Source organism: Schistocerca nitens, chromosome 1, assembly GCF_023898315.1.
Source record: "Schistocerca nitens isolate TAMUIC-IGC-003100 chromosome 1, iqSchNite1.1, whole genome shotgun sequence".
Lineage (NCBI taxonomy): Eukaryota > Metazoa > Arthropoda > Insecta > Orthoptera > Acrididae > Schistocerca > Schistocerca nitens.
This window is the reverse complement of record NC_064614.1, coordinates 471,242,590-471,266,877: the sequence shown is the minus strand read 5'-3', so window position 1 is coordinate 471,266,877 and position 24,288 is coordinate 471,242,590. Positions and strand designations below refer to the sequence as shown.

General features: G+C 40.6%; 1 protein-coding gene across 1 annotated transcript in view; it reads right to left on the bottom strand.

Moving 5' to 3' along the window:
- The window catches only part of LOC126236049 (transcriptional regulator ERG homolog), a 300,731-nt gene that overhangs the window by 274,891 nt on the left and 1,552 nt on the right, over window positions 1–24,288 (bottom strand). Inside the window, exon 2 of the mRNA XM_049945092.1 lies at window positions 1,508–1,558. Within this exon, the coding sequence (XP_049801049.1) occupies window positions 1,508–1,558 (51 nt within the window). The remainder of the gene's footprint in view (window positions 1–1,507; window positions 1,559–24,288) is intronic.

The window sequence follows — 24,288 nt, the reverse complement described above, 5'->3', positions numbered from 1 at the left end:
ATATTCTCCTCTGTAGCCTAGAGGTCACGGTTTCTGACTACCATGAGGAGGACCCAAAAAGTGCCAGGCATTTTTCCTTAGTGGTACGAACTGGTACGAGATGCGCTCTGCCTTGCAATGCCAGTTGAGGAGCCTTTTAATCGGATGAATCCAAGATCTGGAAAGTTGACAATGGAAGAAAGGTGTACTCATCCAATGCCCCTCCATATAGCATCCAGATGATGTCATATGACAAAGGATGACACACATCACGTCCAACTCTGAGTTTTTTTTTATTACATCTGTTACCAATATATTTCTCACTTTTAGAGCTATCAAATAAATTACTCAAGAACAGCACACTGAAAGGAAAACTGACAGTTGTTGAATATGTTACCAGATAACAAGTTAACAGTGCTAACCATGGAGTGTAGTATTTTCTCTCTGGCGTACTTCTACTTCGCGATAACGTGCTATCAATACATGAGCCATTTCGTCGCGGTAAATGTCCGCTTGACATGGATACATCCTATCTGTTACGAGGAACGAAAAGAGATGTTAAGTTGAATGAGGAGATCGACAGTAACGGAATAACCTAAATGTGAAACTGTTTGATGTGTATTATAAGGAACATTAGTGTGCAAGAAGCATGTTTTTAAATTTATATCAGCATTGATAGTAATAATAATTTGCAGGAAAGGGGCAAAGGAGAATGTAGAACACCGTGAATTTTTCCTATTTGTTATTTCTAAAAGTTCCTAGTGGTCGTGTATAAAAATGACAAAGAAATCTTCTTCATAAATAGATATTGAACCATTACATAATCTAGCAGTAACACACTGATTAAGGAGTTTCGTTTTTTTCTATAGTCTCTTGAATAGACGCTGAAGCTTGGTCAGTAATATTTAGCGCGTCATATTATTTTTCGAATGTGTCAGTGACAAAACTAGCAAAACAACCATTCAGAGAACTTTGAAAAGACCGTCGCCTTATTATCTCTCTTACGAGAGAATAGTTACTGGATGAATATATATCAATAAACCGGTAAGCGAAATGGTGGAAATCGATCCCGGTATGCTGTTCAGCAATTCACAACATTCGAAAGACGCCAACCGCTGCAAGAAGAGTAAGTACAAAACTAAAAAATGCTCTGTGTTCGAAGACTCTTCTTCATTATTAGCGATTCGTGACTTGTGCTGAGATTATACTGAAAGCAGTTAAAATTCACTTTATAAGTATACTGCTATTGAGAGAGAATTCTTGTGGGACTTACGAATCCAAAGAAAATCTGTTACAGTTTACATATTCTTGGAAAGCAGTTGGCAGAGTAGATAAGGATTTTATTTTCAGGTGTGGGATGGAACCAAACAAAGACAGTTCTACTCATTGAACGCTGAAAGTATAAGGCAAAATGTCTACGGAAGTCCCAACGTATACCTTAAAAAGTTTCTCAGTTCTACACATTAGTAACTGGAGGTACACAACCAAGGGCAGCCCGTCAGTTGTGGGAAGCTTGGTGTATGCTTACCTTGAGTCTGCGCTGCCGAATGCGTCGTCCATGATCCCTTGTACGTCGTGTCTGCAAAACAATAACAAGTAGTTACGGCTGCGCTCACATACTGTCCATTTTCATGGAGCAATGAGCAATACTATCTGTAAAATATAATGGCACTTATTCCAGCTTACAATACTCCAGGTTCATGGAGCAACAAATTATTATTGCCAAAGAGAAAACATGCATTCCTTGTCGAAATAATCTCTGGGTCTGCATCATCTTTGGAAAGACTAAAACGTAATCCAAGTGTTCATCAGTGAACTTTATTCAAAAGATACTCCTGTGACTTTTCAGTCCTACGTCAGATCCATGAATAATTAAAATTTTAATTCAGAACTTAAGAACTTACGAGGATATTAGCTCCTTTGTGTTTTTTTCGTTCAGAGTTCAAGTTTTGTAGCTTTATTTCATATGGTCTTACAGGAACTCCGGCATAATGAGACAAACTGACTGCCGTGTGCAATATAAATTAGGTTATTTTTTTGTACTTGTGATCTCAAGTGAAACAATACCGGATTATGAGTTGTAAGAGGGAAATAGATAACTATGATATTTCGCAAAGTGAATTATAAAGGGAATTAACTGCCGGATCGCTCGTTTTGTATGTTATAACATTAACGTCTTTTGTTAATATTAGATATCATGCACGTTGCTGCAGTTTTCAAGCCTCTTTATGAATCAGAAAACTAAATTGTGTCATATATGAAGGGCAATACTGTTTCTGAGCCATTTCTGTGCCACAAGGCGTATTTACCCTTTGCAGTTCCCAGTGCATCATTTAATATTATACAAGAGACTTCTGTTAAAACGTAAAATTAGTCAGTTAGTCACAAATTAGTTACGATAGTGATTACATTCAAAATTATAGGTATGATTACACGGGAAAACTATTTTAAACAAGCATCAAAAAGGCGTTCTTGGTAAAAGGAAAAACTCTTGACTGTTTCACATAAAGTCTCTCATTGCTCCATGAATTTGGATACTGTGAGCAGTTGCATTAAATTCACTTACCATGATGTCGATGTCACCATTCCATAAGGAGCAGCAATAACGTAATAGTGAGCTGACAGAAGTTTCAAAAAATGTTTGTGACACTATTGATGTCTTGAGTGTAAGAAATAGACGAAAAAGCCTTGCTTTCTCTTTATCGGCATATCCTCTAGAGTGAAAACCGTTATTAACTTAATAGAAGACTTTGTTTATCAAATCAAAAGACAAAACTAAAGAGAATGTCTATGTTAGACGAAATTTGTAGTTTTGATAGTTGAGTATACGTTTGTTTATATTCATTGGAGGTAGTATAAGTCATTATGAAATCGTGTGAGGTATCTAAGGAGAACAAAATTAACATAATGAAAATAAGAAATTTTGTTACTACATTACAGCAGGAGCTCAAGGGAGCGTTTATATCTCATTTGTCAGAGCTGAATTTTTGTATGGTCTATCAACAACAAAGGTTTCGTACTTCCGTTTGATTTGCACATTTCCTCTTCCCTTTGAGCTGACGAACAATGCATCTGTCGGATAGAAATGAGAACAGCAGAGTATCAAATAGTTAACTTTTTTCCGGCTGCGGTGGTCATGCGGTTCTAGGCGCTGCAGTCCGGAACCGCGGGACTGCTAAGGTCGCAGGTTCGAATCCTGCCTCGGGCATGGATGTGTGTGATGTCCTTAGGTTAGTTAGGTTTAAGAAGTTCTAAGTTCTAGGGGACTGATGACCTAAGATGTTAAGTCCCATAGTGCTCAGAGCCATTAGTTAACTTTTTACACCCAATAAATTTCATTCTCTGCAACGCGGCGTCCAGGTGACAGAAACTGTGAAGATATGTGTATTTCTAGGGAGTTATTTATTTCAGTTATGCGGTTTACACTAATGACTGCATGTATTTTTCTTTTTATGTTCTCGTTACCGTACATGCGTCTCGAAATTTTTTTGTCACCGTACTTTATTGACGGCAATACGGTTTTATACGAAACTGCAGAATAATTGTTTTAACGCATTCTGAAAGTAAGTCCTTTGTTCCCCCTTCTTCCTTACACGTAGCGCACCAATGGCGGATAACATTATTTTCATTTACCAACATACAGATCTTAACGATATTTAGTTGTGTGCGGAGAGCCCACGTCGTTAGAAAGTGGTTATAAACTGCAGGAAAACTTGCAGACAGTTATTACTTGGTACAACAACCGGAAACTGACAAACATAAGTAGGCGTCACGTAATGAGCGTGATTATAAGGAAAGAGCCGGCATCTTTTCACTGCGCTATCGGCTATTACGTATTCCTTTCGGCGGTGCATATAGGCCCAACTGTGAGTCACGGGAATCAGCCACAGCTATTAAATGTTTAGGAGTATCGGCCAGTGGAAATTTCGGATAGCACAACCACACAAATCTGACAACGTGTTAGGTAGATAGCAGAATGTGACTAATAAACTAATACATTCGGAATAAGACATATGATTACCGACAATCCTTCTTCCTGTGTGGCATCTGCTAACAGAACAGGCATAACGGGTAAGGGGAGGTGAAGGGAGAAGAAATATAGAACATTACGTACCCGCCTCCGTGCACCGTATGAGGGTTACGTGTGATGGATGTCGACGATGACGATACAGACGTTGCTGTTCAACAAGTTCAAATTATCAAGGCCTGCCGTACACAGTTTGTCACTTTGTGTTTTCAATCCCGCATCGTGAATATTGGAAAGCGTTTGATTTTTTGGATCCACTAGGTAAAATTGTTGTTGTTGTTGTGGTCTTCAGTCCTGAGACTGGTTTGATGCAGCTCTCCATGCTACTCTATCCTGAGCAAGCTTCTTCATCTCCCAGTACCTACTGCAACCTACATCCTTCTGAATCTGCTTAGTGTATTGATCTCTTGGTCTCCCTCTACGATTTTTACCCTCCACGCTGCCCTCCAATGCTAAATTTGTGATCCCTTGATGCCTCAAAACATGTCCTACCAACCGATCCCTTCTTCTAGTCAAGTTGTGCCACAAACTTCTCTTCTCCCCAATCCTATTCAATACCTCCTCATTAGTTACGTGATCTACCCACCTTATCTTCAGCATTCTTCTGTAGCACCACATTTCGAAAGCTTCTATTCTCTTCTTGTCCAAACTGGTTATCGTCCATGTTTCACTTCCATACATGGCTACACTCCATACAAATACTTTCAGAAATGACTTCCTGACACTTAAATCTATACTCGATGTTAACAAATTTCTCTTCTTCAGAAACGCTTTCCTTGCCATTGCCAGTCTACATTTTATATCCTCTCTACTTCGACCGTCATCAGTTATTTTACTCCCTAAATAGCAAAACTCCTTTACTACTTTCAGTGTCTCATTTCCTAATCTAATCCCCTCAGCATCACCCGATTTAATTTGACTACATTCCATTATCCTCGTTTTGCTTTTGTTGATGTTCATCTTATATCCTCCTTTCAAGACACTGTCCATTCCGTTCAACTGCTCTTCCAAGTCCTTTGCTGTCTCTGACAGAATTACAATGTCATCGGCGAACCTCAAAGTTTTTACTTCTTCTCCATGAATTTTAATACCTACTCCGAATTTTTCTTTTGTTTCCTTTACTGCTTGCTCAATATACAGATTGAATAACATCGGGGAGAGGCTACAACCCTGTCTCACTCCTTTCCCAACCACTGCTTCCCTTTCATGCCCCTCGACTCTTATAACTGCCATCTGGTTTCTGTACAAATTGTAAATAGCCTTTCGCTCCCTGTATTTTACCCCTGCCACCTTCAGAATTTGAAAGAGAGTATTCCAGTTAACGTTGTCAAAAGCTTTCTCTAAGTCTACATATGCTAGAAACGTAGGTTTGCCTTTTCTTAATCTTTCTTCTAAGATAAGTCGTAAGGTTAGTATTGCCTCACGTGTTCCAACATTTCTACGGAATCCAAACTGATCTTCCCCGAGGTCCGCTTCTACCAGTTTTTCCATTCGTCTGTAAAGAATTCGCGTTAGTATTTTGCAGCTGTGACTTATTAAACTGATAGTTCGGTAATTTTCACACATGTCAACACCTGCTTTCTTTGGTATTGGAATTATTATATTCTTCTTGAAGTCTGTGGGTATTTCGCCTGTCTCATACATCTTGCTCACCAGATGGTACAGTTTTGTCATGACTGGCTCTCCCAAGGCCATCAGTAGTTCTAATGGAATGTTGTCTACTCCCGGGGCCTTGTTTCGACTCAGGTCTTTCAGTGCTCTGTCAAACTCTTCACGCAGTATCTTATCTCCCATTTCATCTTCATCTACATCCTCTTCCATTTCCATAATATTGTCCTCAAGTATATCGCCCTTGTATAAACCCTCTATATTTCCCTTCCACCTTTCTGCCTTCCCTTCTTTGCTTAGAACTGGGTTGCCATCTGAGCTCTTGATATTCATACAAGTGGTTCTCTTCTCTCCAAAGGTCTCTTTAATTTTCCTGTAGGCAGTATCTATCTTACCCCTAGTGAGACAAGCCTCTACATCCTTACATTTGTCCTCTAGCCATCCCTGCTTAGCCATTTTGCACTTTCTGTCGATCTCATTTTTGAGACGTTTGTATTCCCTTTTGCCTGCTTCATTTACTGCATTTTTATATTTTCTCCTTTCATCAATTAAATTCAATATTTCTTCTGTTACCCAAGGATTTCTATTAGCCCTCGTCGTCTTACCTACTTGATCCTCTGCTGCCTTCACTACTTCATCCCTCAGAGCTACCCATTCTTCTTCTACTGTATTTCTTTCCCCCATTCCTGTCAATTGTTCCCTTATGCTCTCCCTGAAACTCTCTACAACCTCTGGTTCTTTCAGTTTATCCAGGTCCCATCTCCTTAAATTCCCACCTTTTTGCAGTTTCTTCAGTTTCAATCTGCAGTTCATAACCAATAGATTGTGGTCAGAATCCACATCTGCCCCTGGAAATGTCTTACAATTTAAAACCTGGTTCCTAAATCTCTGTCTTACCATTATATAACCTATCTGATACCTATTAGTATCTCCAGGATTCTTCCAGGTATACAACCTTCTTTTATGATTCTTGAACCAAGTGTTAGCTATGATTAAGTTATGCTCTGTGCAAAATTCGACAAGGCGGCTTCCTCTTTCATTTCTTCCCCCCAATCCATATTCACCTACTATGTTTCCTTCTCTCCCTTTTCCTACTGACGAATTCCAGTCACCCATGACTATTAAATTTTCGTCTCCCTTCACTACCTGAATAATTTCTTTTATCTCGTCATACATTTCATCAATTTCTTCATCATATGCAGAGCTAGTTGGCATATAAACTTGTACTACTGTAGTAGGCATGGGCTTTGTGTCTATCTTGGCCACAATAATGCGTTCACTATGCTGTTTGTAGTAGCTAACCCGCACTCCTATTTTTTTTATTCATTATTAAACCTACTCCTGCATTACCCCTATTTGATTTTGTATTTATAACCCTGTAATCACCTGACCAAAAGTCTTGTGCCTCCTGCCACCGAACTTCACTAATTCCCACTATATCTAACTTTAACCTATCCATTTCCCTTTTTAAATTTTCTAACCTACCTGCCCGATTAAGGGATCTGACATTCCACGCTCCGATCCGTAGAATGCCAGTTTTCTTCCTCCTGATAACGACGTCCTCTTGAGTAGTCCCCGCCCGGAGATCCGAATGGGGGACTATTTTACCTCCGGAATATTTTACCCAAGAGGACGCCATCATCATTTAATCATACAGTAAAGCTGCATGTCCTCGGGAAAAATTACGACTGTAGTTTCCCCTTGCTTTCAGCCGTTCGCAGTACCAGCACAGCAAGGCCGTTTTGGTTAATGTTACAAGGCCAGATCAGTCAATCATCCAGACTGTTGCCCCTGCAACTACTGAAAAGGCTGCTGCCCCTCTTCAGGAACCACACGTTTGTCTGGCCTCTCAACAGATACCCCTCCGTTGTGGTTGCACCTACGGTACGGCCATCTGTATCGCTGAAGCACGCAAGCCTCCCCACCAACGGCAAGGTCCATGGTTCATGGGGGAAGGTAAAATTGTCGCGATGAAATAATATATTCTGGTTCTAGTGGTTTGGTTTGCATTGTGAACTGCGCACCAGGATCTGACAGGGGCAGTGGTGCGTTGTTCCTTGTGTCTCAGATAATAGGAGGCGTAGCAAAAAGTAAGGCCCATTGAGTAATAAAAAACATGTTTATTAGAAAAGGATTTTATTAGTGGTTTTAGTTTGCTGTAAATGTACTTCAGTTTTCCAAGTACTGGTCGTTCACTTGTAAGCACTTCTGGTAAGGTTTCACTAGTTTATTCAGTCCTTCTCCATAAGTATGAAACATCTGCTTCTGAAGCTACATTTTTCAGCACATTTGTGCCATAGACATTGGGTATTCTTCATTCAGTTCTAAATTTTTCTAAATTATTGGGTTACATAGGACCCCCTAGACATTACTGGATATTGGCAGCTTGTAGTAGTTAGTTTCGAAATATCCTTTCTCATCTGCATTGTGATCTGTTGTTGAAATCCACACGCAAACAGCACACATATTTTGCTCAACTTCACTCGCAAATAACACTTTTTTACTTCGCAAAACGCAGTGTTGATGTTTCTGCCGTGTCCCAGATGGACTGGACACACAGCAGCAATATAAACAGTTTTATAAAGATAAAAGTGTTATATATTTGTGTTTATGCAATAAAAAATAAAATAAAAAACAGGTTCCCGTAATAGATGGAGCTGATGTCCAGTAACCTCTGCTTAAGAGTTCTCCGCCTGGGGAATCAAACCAGTTGACAATGATAGTCTTGAGTTTCTCATTATCTTACAACAGTTGTCCATCAAGTCATTGTTCCAAGTACAAGGAGAGGTTTTACATGGAGTGGGTCCCAGCAGAAAGAGTTTGGAATATATCCCAGCAACATAAGCTCGTGTATTATACATTCTACGATGGAAAAACGACGCACCACGAATGAGTTATGCAAATTGGTTGCAAATAGATATTCATACTGGTATCGAAGGAAAATGCAAAATTGTAAACTTTGACTGCGGATGGATGAATGTGGGCGTTCCTGCGCAGTTTCATGGCGCAGCTGGCACGGATAGTATACAGGGGACATGTCGATACCAGGGCACGAAGTCTACGCAATTTTATTCCGTGTACTCAGCTGGACAGTATGCGTCTCAGACAGGAGCGTGAAAAATGTACTCAGATGTCGGCATCTGAGGGAGGACATGTAGTTGAGCTGAAAGAAGTTGGTTAGAGTAACTGGCGAATCGCTCGAAATTTGAACAGAAGCGATGGCACTATTCGACGAGGTTGATAGGAATGGGTGAACCAAGGCGGAACACAGTATCAAGAAGGAAGCGGTAGACTTAGGGAGACGACAGAAAGTGAGGACCGGGCAATCGTCAGAGGGGCACTCAGAGCCATTATCGACACAACGTGTATCTGGTGCTTCAGTGACCACAATGGCGATTAATAGGCGAGTCACAGAAAGGGGGCTGAGCTCACGGTGACCCTTGCGCCGACTGCCATTGTCATCTGTACACCAAGAAGCACGTTTGCATTAGTGCTAGGAACATTGAGCCTGGAATGTCAATAACTGGAGTAGATGTGTCTTTAGTGATTAGTCCCGCTTCAAACTGAGCCCCTATGACCATTGAAGACGTCTCTGGATACGCTCCAAACTGACGGTCGCCCGTCATACGGCCCAACAGCCAGCAGGACCGTTTTGGTTGTTACCTTCGGCAGCCTTCCAGCACAGCGGTACGTCAACGATATTCTACAGTCCGATTTCTTGCCCTGCGTGGCAAGCCATCCTGGGCTTACATTTCAGCAAGATAATGTTCACCCTCACACTGCAAGAGTTCTTACTGCTTGTCTTTGTGCTTTCCAAACACCAACTTGCCGAGAAAGGTCGCCGCAGCGCTCCCCAGTTGAGAACATTTGGAGCATTATGGGCAGGGCCCTCCAAACATCTCGGGATTTTGACGGTCTGAGGCGCCAATTGGACATAATCTGGCACGATATCCCTCGAGAGGACATCAACTCTGCCAAGCCGAATAGCTTAATTGCGTAAGAGCCAGAGGTGGACCAACGCGTTATGACTTACTCCATAAGTGAAGCTCTTTCTCTTGCGTGAATCACACTCTTTTTCTGAAATTGTAATTATTTGTTTGATGTGCATCACATCTACTGATTTCCGTCCCATTTGGATAATTCCTTCGTGGTGCGTCGTGGGTTTTTTTCCCTCTTAGAATGTATTATGATAGCTGTATGTGACGCTTCAATCCAGGTAAAAGTATTCACGGTGGAAATTATTTCTGCGCATTTTTATGTTGCCCTTGGAATGCTGATAGGTAGTTAACTGTGATACCAGGAGCACTCGTTAAGCCTTCAGTAAAGGCTGCAGGAGACAGAGCCAGCTGCCACCAGCAGGTGAGTGGTGTGGGCCACGCTTGGCCGCTTGGCGCCGCCTCATAGCTGTGCCACGCCAAGCGGTCTCTGTAGCGCCGGCACCTTGTTCAAGGCCCCCCACGGACCGCTGACTACGTACCGATCTACACTACCAAAAAACGGATCTCATTTCTCAACCGCCTCGTGACTCACGTTAATCTGTTGCTCCATGGAGATCTGTTGCTTGACGGAGGTGAACAAACAACAAAAAGCATGCTACCTATCCCAGCTTCCACCTAAACAACAGAGATTTACCTAATAAAGACAGATTTCATTTTCCCACGGCCTCGCGACTCACATTCATCTGATGTTTCGTGACTTCTGGAAGTTCATTTATACAGATAGACAGGAAAGGTTTACACAAAATCGCACCAGATAAGTTTGCGTATCCCTTCCAACTAGATACATTGCCATTTCTTCTCAATAAGGCCGTACAATTCACGGTCCACCACGACTTCACACGTAACGTGGGCCAGTTTAACAATTATAAACGGTTCGACAAACTGAAACCTGATGCAGAGAGAGAAATATTTTTCAGTGTATTTTATTGGTCTACAATTTTTTTTGAAATAATATCGTTTTTCCCTAGGAGCCTTCCGCATCTCTTGAAATAAGAAATACAGAAACATTATGGTTGGTAGGGCTTTAATTACAACTTTTCTTCCTCAATTACCGGCTAACGTGCTGCAGTTACAGAATATGGCCGCTTCCACAGCGCAGTTTCACCTTCAGTGTCATGTAAACATCGCATAACAAACCTACAATTGCACTTTCCCGATATCTTTAGCTCTCTTTCAACACATTTCCCGGTTATTTTTCGACATGTTTGCTACATACTTTAACAAGACGGTGTACTACCTTTTCCAGAACTTCCGAATACTATTGAAAACCTAAACAATTTATTTTATTTTATTTACTCGTATCAGAAACCCACATTTACAGTAATCACCATTATACACAGTTATATACAGATGATACGACGTTTCTCCAAAATTGAGCCATATCTAGGGCACTATCAAGCATAAGTTCCTGTGTTGAACAGGTAAATAGACAAGGACAATGGCGCAGGTGTTCCACAGTTTTTTATTCTGGCATTTACACTTACTATCCTGAAACCTCATTGCTTAAGGGAAGACTTCTCCCTACAGACACCAGTTCTTCAGTGGTTAAAAGGCCTCCAAACACACCACCCCTCGTTGCGACTGGGCCGAACGAATCTAGCGGTTTTGTAACAACTCATTTAGAATAATTGATACATCAGTAGATGGAAAAGCTAAGACAGTTAACAATAATTGAAAACAGAATATATGATTTTAAAACGGCTTAGACACTGATAATTATCTACGAAGAAGGCTACTTTTAAAAGATCGGGCTGATAATTTGGAAAATAGTCACGTGATTCTTCACACTAGCATCGATCTTAAAATTCTCTCCAGAGGTTATCGAACGTTTTCCTACTGCCCACTTACACGTCTCGTAGAAACCAGACGGTTATAACTGACACACGTGCACACTAGCAACTGCGTCTCATATGCGCAGTTCATGGGAGGGAGAAGGACAGACAGCTTTCTCTGATGAATCGTGAACCATCTACCTCATGTTCCTCTGTGGTACTCTAGAGTCCAAATGTGGCTGCGTCGTGTAACATGCTAAAATATACCGTAACCCTGCGTGCATCAGCAATTTTGAGATCTCCATTGACATGTGAAGTGGCACGTAGGTTCGCTCGCTTCATGCGTATAAGGTGAATATAGGGACCACTGAGTCGAACATACCTTACGTGGAGGTGCTTTTCAGCTTTCATGCATACTCTCTTGAAATAAATAAGACTTGTTCAAAAAGTTCATTCACCGAAATGAAGCACGGTACGAGATCCTTTGTAAACTGACCGCTCTGGTTCAGGTTAAACCTGACCTTTACAGGATTTATCAACGAGAGGCGTTGAATGAGTAAAGCAACACATTTTTATGAGATAATTCCGGTTAAAAAATGAGTAATTTGTCGTGGGACATCGTGGAATATTCCCACTTCAAACCCTATAGTTTCACGAATTTCTGGTCGGTGTTGGCGCCATATATAGCTTTCAAAATGGCGTCCATAAGAAGGTAGTTTCCAAGCAGAGAGCTGTCACTGAATTTCTTTTGGTAGAAAGACAGATCATCGTATACACTCATCGGCTCTTGAACAATGTCTACGGAGACCTGGCAGTGAACAAAAACACGGTGAGTCATTGGCCGAGGCGTCTGTTGTCATCGCAACAAGATCGTTCCAACGCGTCCGCTCTCCAGTGCGCCGGCCGGCCGCACACTGGTGTGACTCCTGGAATGTTGCAACCTGCAAGCTCTCTCATTCGAGGTGATCCATGGATCACAATGAAACACCTCGCTGCAAAACTGAACGTCTCTGTTGATAGTGCGGACACACATGTCGACCAGTCGGGGTTCTCAAACGAGTGTGCCTTCTGGGTTTCCTGTCTAACAGAAGACCATAGACAGCAACGAAGGATCGTCTATGCGGAATAATTGCTTGTGCGCTACGTGGCTGATCGTGGTAGTTTTTTGCTGAACATCGTCGTAGGAGATGAATCAAGGGTTCATCATTTCGTACCGGAAACAAAACGGCAATTCATGGAGGGGAACCACACCATTTCTCCTCCGAACAAATAGTTCAAAGCCGCATCCCCAGCCGGTAAAATCATGGCAACGGCCTTCTGGAACTCTGAAGGGGTTATTCTGTTTGATGTCCTCTATTATGGCCTAGTGATCAACTCTGAAGCGTATTGTGATACCCTCAGGAAACTGAAGAAACGACTGCGTGTTCGTCGCCACAAAAATTCAAATGAATTTCTTCTTGTCTATGACAACGCAAGGCTTCACCCAAGTCTGAGTACCCGAGAAGAGCTTACAAAACTTCGATGGACTGTTCTTCCTCATCCACCATACACCATCTTCCGACTTCCATCTGTTTGGCCCAATGAAGGATGCACTCCGCGGGAAAAAGGTACGTGGACGCTGGGGAACTTCCTGATGCAGCAATGCGTTGGCTCCGACGTCAACCAATAGAATGGTACCATGAAGGCATAGAGGCCCTCCCAGTAAGGTGGCGTAAGGCCGTCGCATTGAAAGGAGATTATATTGACACCAACCTACTTTCACAAAGAGTGTTGCATTACTTACTGAACGACCCTCATATTTACTCGTGTTAGAGGCCTACCTTTACGGTATACGGTGTTATAAACACGTATTCACAAAATAGGAATTTTGAGCAATATCACGTTACAAACTTACAAATCAGATGACATTTGCCAAAAACTGAGTCACACCTCGCGCACTATCGTTTTCAAGCATAAGCTCCTGCGTTGAACAGGCAAATGGACAAGGAGGGCAACTACACAGGTGTTGAACAGTTTGCTCTTCTGCCACTCACAATGACTGTCCCGAAGCCCCATATTTTAAGGGAGAGCTTCCCCCTAGCGACACCAATTCTTCAGCGGTTAAAGGACCTCGTACAAACACCCCGCACCTCGTTGCGACCGGGCAGAACATGTCTGATTAACAACTCATGTAAAACGAACACAGGAATTTTACAACCAATTGGTTGCAAATATCTTTTTGGTACAACTGACTTAGTTTCGACATCTACTAAGGGTGCCTTCATCAGAATGAAATTTTGAAGAATCACAAAATTACATTGTGAAAAATCAGTAGTCGGAATTCAGAGTTGCTATGCTCAAGTCAAAATTAAAATAAAATACATTCCAGCGATATCAAGAATGCCTAGCTAGGAAAAATATCTGTTACAATTCTGAGAGCCCTTCTCTCGACAGGTAAGCGAACATATTACTGCTGCCCACTTACAATTCTCATAGTGACCAAACGGTAAGTTTGAAGCTCATATAGATCCAAACAAACAATTATTTCTCTCACACACTGCTTGTTCTGACGAATCACAAACCATCTGCGACATATGCCCCTGTGTCATTAGAAGTCCAAATGTAGCTGAGGTGTGCAACAAGATAAAAGACACTGTATCTCTGCGTGCATCAGCAAGTTTGAGATCTCCCTTGACATGTGAATTGGTACGCAGCCTCGCTGGCTTCAGAGAGGTAGTGTGAGTGTTCGCACCACTGAGTCGAGTATTCCGTATGTGGATATAGTTTTCAGCTACCGTGCATACTCTCCTGAGTCGTGCTTTGATTCCTTTCCGTAGTGAAAGTACCTAAGACTCGTTCAAAACGTTCATTTACTCAAGTAAAGCATGGTGTGGGATCGTTTGTACTCTAGCCTCTCTGTTCAGGTTAAACCTAACCTTCACGTGATTTATCTGATTTCGTAGATGGTGTGACTCGTGAAAGGTTAAAAATTCGAATCGTAGATTGGTGAGGTTTATCTACTTATTGGATAACATCCCGATCGCAGAATCGTCGTTTTGCGAAGTTTTATGTTCTTACATTGGCTTTCCTTAAATAGATAAGTTTTTGTGCTCTTTAAAATCCAGCTATTTATGACTCGGTAAGATACTGGCCTAAGGGGCCCAGTATTTGAGTGGGAAAACGCTTCAGGGGTGTAGGATGTGCTGTTGCAGATGATACGCTCTTGACGAGGAGGGTAAGAGATGATTGCTGTGGCATCGCCTCCATATGACTCGACTGTCGGCACCGCTCCGTGGGCAAGGGGATTTCGATGGGCCTTTTGGGGAGAGGATTAAAGCCTTCACATAGTTAGACTCGTTTCGACTCATCAGACAATGTTCACTTGTCTACAGTATTAGATGTTGGGTTGCATATGATACTAAAGGTATGCGGAAAATTTCTTTTTTAAATCATATGCTAAAAGACGGTAGATGATCTTTCGCTTTGGATATCCACAAATAACAATGGTGCCGACAACTTAGCAAACCAAGCCTCACATGTGACTTATGGACCTTTCTAGTCTCCATTAATTTTGCTATGCGCAGTTTGTGTAATTAAATGTGGAAAAATTTGCAGAGGAATCTTTCGGGAGCCTCGTGAAAATATAACAGCTTCTTAACATGATGGAATGTACTGCGCCTCAAAACTCGCTCTAGCTTTTGTTGTATATGAGAATGCGCTGTAATTTGTTTTAATTAAATTGTTTGGTTATTGCTTAATAAATAGCGTTACGTTTTTACGTCTATGCATTTAAATGTAACGAACACGTATGATAAGTGAGCTTAGCGGCACATAAAGTGAGACTCATTATGAAAGACGAAACACAATTGCCGGAGATAGTTTATGGAATTGTAAACATCTCTGCCTCTGTGGAATAGGGTAGCATCTTCGTGAAGAAATTACACGAACCATAACTTCATTACAATGGAAGCACATTGTCGTGTTGGATGGGAACATAACAGATGCTTGAACTACGCATTCATCTTTAAAGTGACATTCTTGAGCTAATGTCGTGAATACGTTAATATATAATCGACTTGAAGCTTGTATATTTCCTTCACAATGAACACAAATTATAATAAGCGTTGTAGTGTCAGATAATAGGACTGAAAGACGACTGTGTGCTTCACGACAGAAATCCATTTAATTTTCACATTGTTAAGTTTTAGCTCATTGTATGTTATCCTACTTTTCCAAGTTAGATTATCCCATTGATGAGCGAGATTTTCAAAAGGGTCTAGGGTTTCCGACTGTGGCTGTCATAATCTCTTTATTACATTTTAACCTCAGCAAGTCCTAAATTTCGTCAAAAGCTGATGTAGGTGGAATTTGGTAGGCAAATCAGGTAAATAGGTTGAATTTCCAACAATATGTCATGAAACCCTGGGGCAGGGGCGTTTTTCCGATGGTTTTCCTTGTAATGCGGACGTCTTACCGCAATTTTTTATTCCAGTCGATCCAGATGACTTGCGCAGTTGTCAGTTACTATTTTAATCTTTCCAGCGTAATCAATAACAAGAATCTCTTTTGAAACAGACAGAGGAAACCGACTTCAAGTTTTGTGCAGTCAAATGATTTCCACCGACTACTTTGGCTGTTGTTTCGTCACTGTTGTTAGGTGGTAGACCCACGTCTCATCCACAGAATGAAATAGGAACACAAAATTCATTAGATTATTTTTCAAATATTCCAGACATTTCGGAATGTGATCCATATTTTCTTGTGGTCAATATTCATTATATGTGGCAGAAATCTTGCAGAAAATTTGTTATAGTTAATAATGTACGGTACTCTCTCTTATTATATGTTATGATGTTAGCTATTTCATATATGTTTATGCGCCTATCATTCAATACCGTACTTTGCACTTCAAGTTTTGATCTGTTTTTACGCATGTGGGACGGCCTTAAGAGATTCATAGTCAAGAGAAGTAAGTTTAGGGTAATTTTAAGCTGTCCATGTTCCAACTGTCGAGAATGAAAAAACAAGTTCACAAAACAACCACCAATTGCGGTTAACGTTTCGTTGGCAATAAAGCGCATAGGCGTTTATGTCAGCATCCTATTTAGTTTATCCATTTGAGAGAAGGAAGTTCATTACGATTAATGTAAGAAGCACTAGGAAGAAAATAGTTCACATATCATTATGAGCCGGCCGGTGTGGCCGTGCGGTTCTAGGTGCTTCAGTCTGGAACCGCGTGACCGCTACGGTCGCAGGTTCGAATCCTGCCTCGGGCGTGGATGTGTGTGATGTCCTTAGATTAGCTAGGTTTAAGTAGTTCTAAGTTATAGGGGACTGATGACCACAGATGTTAAGTCCCATAGTACTCAGAGCCATTTGAACCATTTGATCATTATGATACTTGAGCTCATAGTGGAACGTACACTTGCATAACAAAGACAAAATATATAATTTGTACCAGCAATATCTCTGAGGTAGGCCAAGGGTATTTCACGTTGATCTAGTAAGAGCCCCACATTCAAGGACGGATTGCAGCAATCCGTGACTACGTCACACGATCTGTCCACAGCGCAAGTGTGGGCAAATCGCAGATCGCAGCTGACGATCGCAGATCTCTCAAAATTCCTGGCGCGACGCGTGACAATATGGACTCGGTTATCTAGACATTAAGTGCGGTTGTGTACTACTGTTCCATTTCTCCGTGGTCATGTAGACCTAGAACATCATGCTAGAGTTTGTAGTTTTTGAATGAGCGCAATCGCACTGAAAGGTGAAGTTGAAGGTGACTTTCCCACTTATACTAAAAAGGAACACAAATATGAAAAAATTGATGCCCTCAGACTTTACAGTGATTAGCATTTTGAAGCTTGTGCTTCTGAAATAGAAATCAATGGTAAGCTCGAAGCAATATTCACCTTATACAGGGCTGCATCTGATCATTTTGAACTCCTCATGAAACATCTAAAACCATCATTAATGTTTTATCTTAGAAACTGTAAGAGATAATATTAAATGTACATTTTAACTTAGATGTGTAGGGCATACCCGTTATACAACTTTACTTAAGTCCCTTGTAATTTGATATAATCTAAATCTCCGGCGTACAATTCAGTACAAGAGCTACGGAAACCAACAATGGAACATTCGATAACATTTCTAAAGGAACATCAAAATTTCAAAATCACTGTGTAAATGCTTGCAATTTTACTGAAAGACTATCAAATGAAAGAGAAACTGGCAAGTTTAAGATTTCTTTGCGAACTGCAGACTGGGAATATGTACACAACATGTCTGACATAGCTGAACAATGTAATGTATTCCCTAATTAGAAAAGATTGGTTGTATATGAAACTTCCTGGCAGATTAAAAATGTGTGCCGGACCGAGTCTCGAACTCGGAACCTTTGCCTTCCGCGGGCAAGTGCTCTGTGAAGTTTGGAAAGTACGAGACGAGTTACTGGCAGAATTGAAGTTGTGAGTGCGGGTTGTGAGTCGTGCTTGGGTAGCTCAGTTGATAGAGCACTTGCCTGCGAAAGGCTATGGTCCCGAGTTCAAGTCTCGGTTCGGCACACAGTTTTAATCCGTCAGGAAGTTTTATATCAGAGCACACTTCGCTACAGAGTGAAAATCTCATTCAGTTTTGTTGTAAGTTGCTGAGTGCTCTCATTATCAAATCCTGAGCGAGTATATTCCTGGTAATCTGAGCTCCGACTTAAGCACAATGTAGTTTTTCGTGCATCTCAATGTTTATGATGTCATATTTCCTAAACTATGTGTCGCACACTGATATAATTTTGCAGGTATCTTCAGTGATACAAGCGAATACCGCGTGGAAAATATGTTGCGAATAGAGTTAGTAGTGAAGAAATAATAAATTTAAACGTCATGCCCGATACTGAAGTTTTGCTGCAGAGACAGCGAAGATGTAATAAGCGATAAACTTTTCCCTTTCATCCTTTTGTGGGATGCGGTTTGAAAGAGAAAAAGTTTCATAAAGTTTTGAAATTACGTGCAAAATTTCTTGAATGTTGTGAACTGTTCTCATCCCTAAATAGTGAATGAATATAAACTTGGTATCTGCGCATGGTGAGTTACGCTGCGGCTAGACATATACACAGTTTCTAACAGTTTCTAGCTTCAATACTTGTCTTACTGTGTTAAACTTATAACGTAAGATTATAGCAATTGAGTAGATTATGACTTTATCTAAAATTTTTAAATTTGAACTATAATTATATGAAATTCTGAAAATCAAATTTTGTGCTCCTAGAAGTGGTTCGGTACGCAACCAACAATTGGACCCGGGTGACCGTGCACCGTGTTAGTCGTTTATTAATATAGATAGCCAACAGTTGCCAATAAAATCGCTTCAAAAGCAGTTTTGTAGATACCATTTCCGTTATTTTATTAAACCGGCGGCCGTGTGTGGAGCCCCTAATAGCTTCTCCAAAAGAATATAAAATCAAGACGTACGTTGCTTCCTCAACAGCATATCACTTCGTAAGTTAAAGTGTGTTCATCAGAACAGAAGTTTTTGGCCATGCACAAGGTGAAAGTCTACCCGTGTGGCGTGTGAGGTACTCTTTAGGGGTGTAGTGGCTGCCAGCGTACGCGAGCAGCGGGCGAGCATAAGCGGCCCCTGCTGGCGTGACTGTGCGTGTCGGCCGCAGGTGGCGCCTCGGCCGCGACCCCAGCTTGTTCCGACCACGCCTCGCTCGCCCCACTTGTTCGCCACACCTTTCCTCCTCAATGGCCGCCCCGCACCTCACTACACTGGCCGCTCACGCCCGTAGAGCTCAGCGCACGAGATTGCAGAACACCTAACACTTGTGCGGCAATGCAACATACCATTATGTTTTGTAAGTGCGAATAATCTCGGTGTTTTGCGACAACTACGCTTCTTACCCGGCACCACCTCTTCCGCGATACAATTTTTCATATATTCAGTTCGAATTTCAGTCTTATAGAAATGAGCTACTCCGATCAAATCCCGAGATTTCGCTGAAATAGCAAAATATACATTATGTTGGCAATAGCTGCTTGATTCAAGTGCTTACTGCTTTCTCGAGGACCCTCGTTTTTGATAGAGGTAAACGGGAACCACAAGGTTAGAAAGGCCAAAATCAGACACCGTCATTTCGAATGGTCCTACACATTATCGTTCTGCAGTCTTACAGGTTATCGTTTCTGTGTGTCAAATGTCCAACAGTGGAGAGTAGAAGACGTGATGAACGTACAACACATTCATTATTCCATTGGTATGAGGAACTTTAGTTGTATTTTAAATTGACAGCATATGTGGGTTTAATATCCAACCGTTTGCTTTTTTAATCTGATACGTTTCATTGTACTATTAACCACTAGTTTTAGAGCCACTACGGACTCATTATCTGATGGAGGCGCAGATAGACGCTAGAGCCGCGATTTTGGTGGAAGTAACAGAAATTTAGTGAATGGCATGATCACGAAACGAAGATCATTGTGTTTTAGGATACTTATATTGCACTGGCTTACATACAAACACACCACCTCTCTCTCTCTCTCTATCAGACACACACACACACACACACACACACACACACACACACAAGTGCGCGGTGGCACACACACGCACTCGCGTAAACGCACCAGAACACAGCATTTAGATGCACTTGGTTTCATTCATAGTAAACAAACACTGAACGTATGTACAAACAGTATGACGATGCATGATATCACGATCTTTGATATGAGACACTTGTAAGTTATTTATACCGTAATTTAAGACGCATATATAATGTCAAACATCGCGAAGTGTCAAAGTACGACATCTCGCATCTTCATAGACTTTGTGTTTGAGTTAAGCGTGTTTATTATAAAACCTACTGCTCCTAATTAGCGTGGAACATGAGAGATGTCGTACTTTGACAAGTCGCGATGTTTGACATGATACACGTATCTTAAATTACGAATAAATTATTTACAAGTGTCTCATATCAAAGACTGTGACATCATGAATCGTCCTAATTACGTTCAGTGTTTGTTTGCTATGAATGAAACCAAGTGCATCTAAATGCTATGTTCTAGCGCGTTTGCGCGTGTACGTGTGTGTACGTGCGCCAGCGCGTACTTGTGTGAGTGCGTGTGTGTGTGTGTGTGTGTGTGTGTGTGTGTGTGTGTGTGTGTGTGCGGATGGGTGGGTTGGCGGGTTGGTGCGTGTGTATCCTAGTAAAATGTACATTAACGGAATGAATTTCTTAGGGATACCAAAAGATAGCGTAATGTAGGTATACCAGACATGTTATGCAATATTTTCATCATATTATAATGGAGGGAAGTAGCTGCATGTCCTCAACACTCAGCTTTTAACCTACTAAATCCCGTTGGTGATAAATGGCCAAAATGTTATGGACAAAAATAACAGTTTTATAGTTTAGCAACCACAACCACGGAATTGTGCAAATGTATAATAAAAAGCTGAAATGAATTTCGCATGGTATATGAGTAGTTGCGCTTGCTCTGACGAATGATCAGTGGTTAATCCCTCTAATTCAGTGATGCTTCTAGGCTGTTGATGCTTTTCACCCTGGTGGTGAAAATGTGATCAGCAAGGGCAGGAAACGTAGTGGCCAAGAGCTCCATAGCACGAGATTATGCTATTGATCATCAGGCCTTATGCCAATGTCATGGGTTAATGTCTATGCTTTTCCTCCATCTCTCATGGCCCACACGATACAGATAATTACTTGACACTACAATAAGGAGAGGAACTGTACATGAGTGTTTCATTCACAATAATGGTGACAACATTCTGGTAATAAATAATTACTAAAACATTATTATTAAAAAATTGATACTTCTGTGAATGAGTCGGTCAATCGCTGTTAAGGCGTTTGTGCGAATTTTAGTATTTTATCTGTATACCTTACGTCTGTGTTATAGTTTATGTTATATTATGGTCACAGCTATTTGTAATGTAGACCCAAATACTAAGGGAGCCTAGCGGAAAGTCAGATTCTGTGGTAGTCCCTAGAGCAAAAGGTTACATAAGGACAGCGCTAGCAGAAGAAAATAGGAACGCTTTGCCTACTTTCCCCTTTACTACATGGCCTTATTGAAACTTTTTATTTTGTATTTGAATGCTTTCCTTCCGATGTTGAAAGTAAGTGACTCATACAAATTTCTCTCCAGTGATTACAATCTTCCATTTATCAAATCAATTGTTATAATGTTTGGTTGGTCTTTTTATCAGTTAAGCATACCCATCCACGAGGACGTCTTTTTCGCGCTATTCAGCATTCAGTTTTCACTTGTAGGATGATTTTCTCTAAGAGGACACCTTGACTCCAAATTTGGTGATAAGTTAACTTTAGAATGGTGTGAATACACATTATCAACAGTACCATTTCACCCTTTCATTCTTTTAGAATTCAGACATTAGTTTCTTTTCTTCTGTTTAAATCCAGTAAATTCGCAAACATCTCCGATCTTAATAATCTTAATTTTGTCTGATTATCAGTAGTAAGGCATTACTTTTCTCGTAAATGGTATTATTTTTTATTTTCTAGATGTAGTTGCGATCCTTACAGACAGCGGACCCAAGGTAGATGAATCGAACATGTATTTCGTATTTTGCTACACCATCTGCTTGCAGCAGAAATTCATTAATATGTTCTGTCTTAATTTTGAATTCCTTTTGATTAGTGTTAAGCTAAATTTATTGATTTCCTGATCCACTCACTTGACCAGTTCGTTCATGTCATTATTTGAAGATCAAATTGTTAAGGAAGTAAACTAAGACCTAACAAAGTCAAGATGTACTAAGAAGCAAATCAATACCTGATAGTACAGGTCTAGAAACAAGCTGTCGAACTGGATTTTTATTACGAAGCCCTTGATCCTCTGAAAATGAATGACGCATTTCCTGGAACCTGCGTGCTGAATTCACACAAAGTCGTTTCATGTATTTCATACACAAAATTTACAAAGTGACTGAGCGAATTTATGAGTATTCAGAATGTTGTTTTGTGTGCTTCATAGAGAGAAATTATTTTAAATACTGAGAAAATTGTTACTTAGGCACTACAAAAATTATGTTTTGTAGGTGTAACTGCGCACACAGAACAGATTTCCAAGCTCAATGTGACGTATTGATATTGTTGAAAAACTACCTAAGTACAGAAACAATAACGATATACTGCTAATTCCATCCTGTTTCGAAATATGGGTACACATTTGCATGGATTATATGTGCTTATTCAAAATTACTGAGTTCTAATTCCCAGTATATGTACACTACAGTATTTTATACACAAAATCCTAAATCGGCGTTCAGATTTGTCAAATATTAATCAGAACTGTCCAATATTTTCAGTAGGCAAGAAGTTCACACTAGTGAACATAATACCAAAATTATCAAAGGTTTTGGTGGTCTGAGCTTCACATGTAAGAGTGACAAGCTGATAGTAATAATAAACCGTCTACCAAATCTTCTGAAGCTGACTGGCTGATTGAATAAGCGGCTTTAATTCTAGTTGTTGTGGCTCCATAAAATAAACTTCGCTGAATCTTCTTTATGTTTACTTAATGGAACCGGGTCGCTTTACATATTCGAAAAATTTAGGGAGACAGATTTTAAATATTAAACTTCAGAGAGCAAAGACATCTACCAACCTTCTTGAACTCTTATGTTCAAAGTCGACAACATAAGAAGACGAATGCATACTAGAGGACCTACTACAAACAGAACACATCCTCCGTGCTATTTGCACTTAGCCTATAGCTCACTTTTACACGAAAGTTGTGACACTCCAGAGTTTTTAACATTCCAAATAGTAGGCAAATCGAACTGTACAATAAAAGAAAATGTATTTCCTGTTTAAGTATTAGCAGACATAGGGTTTCGTAGTAACTAAGCAGAGTATTCATTTGAGGGAACTGTTGATGCATGAAAACTACTCAGAGTTTGCCAAGTACGTGTTTCACTCGAAACGTGGTCGTTGAGTCGCTGTAAGCCGTAGATAGTCTAGTGTTTTCTCCAGTCTGAATAACAACATCAACAGAAATGTTCAGGAGCTACTGTGTATAGACAAACTTGAAAAACTGTTGACGACAAAAGAAATTAAATCGCTATTTAGCAATAGATTCTCTGTCGCCCGTATCTCCATTTGAACTGAAAACCTTTTATCTAGCTTCCATTTAAAGTAAACCAATTAAGAATGATATCAAGAAAATTAGCTTTTCCGAGAAATGCAGAATGTTCTTAAGAAAATGGCTTGAGTGTTATATATATAATCTTTTTTGGGGAGTAATCTTTGTATGTAACAGTTCAGGTATTGCACCTTTACATGATTGTTAAGAAAACTTATTTCAATGGTATCTGCTTTTCGATTTCTGCTTCACCTGCCCTCTTGAGGTACTAAACATTGTAAATCAAATTAATCCACTCGTATTTGGTTTCTTGTCGGCCGTGGCACATTTGGCGACTTGAGAGAACGGTGGTAGACCCGTCATCCGTAGGCCCACATTTACTCATGGATAATGTGATTCCGGAATCAAGGTGGCAAATCTGTGCCTGGGGTAGACATTCTGAGAATGTATCTTGCGTGTAACTAGCAAAATGAATGAGCAATTCACCATCACATCAGGTTCAGGAATTATGTGACCGTAATATCAAAGAAAATTGCTCTAGTCGTTCTAACATTTATTTGGCTTCTTTTCTCTCTTCGTCCCAATTTTAGCTTGAGAGAACGATGGTACTCACTTTACTTTTACTCTGAGAGACTTTTTTGGTCATTTAGTCAAGACTAAGTGGAAGTCTTTTCAGTGTCCTGCGAGACTACATTTTCTCTAACCAACACCAACAATGCACCTCTCTCCCCCATCCCAAATGAACTTGTTGAGAACAGCACAGACTTTTTCTCTGGTCTACAAGAACACAGAGCTGG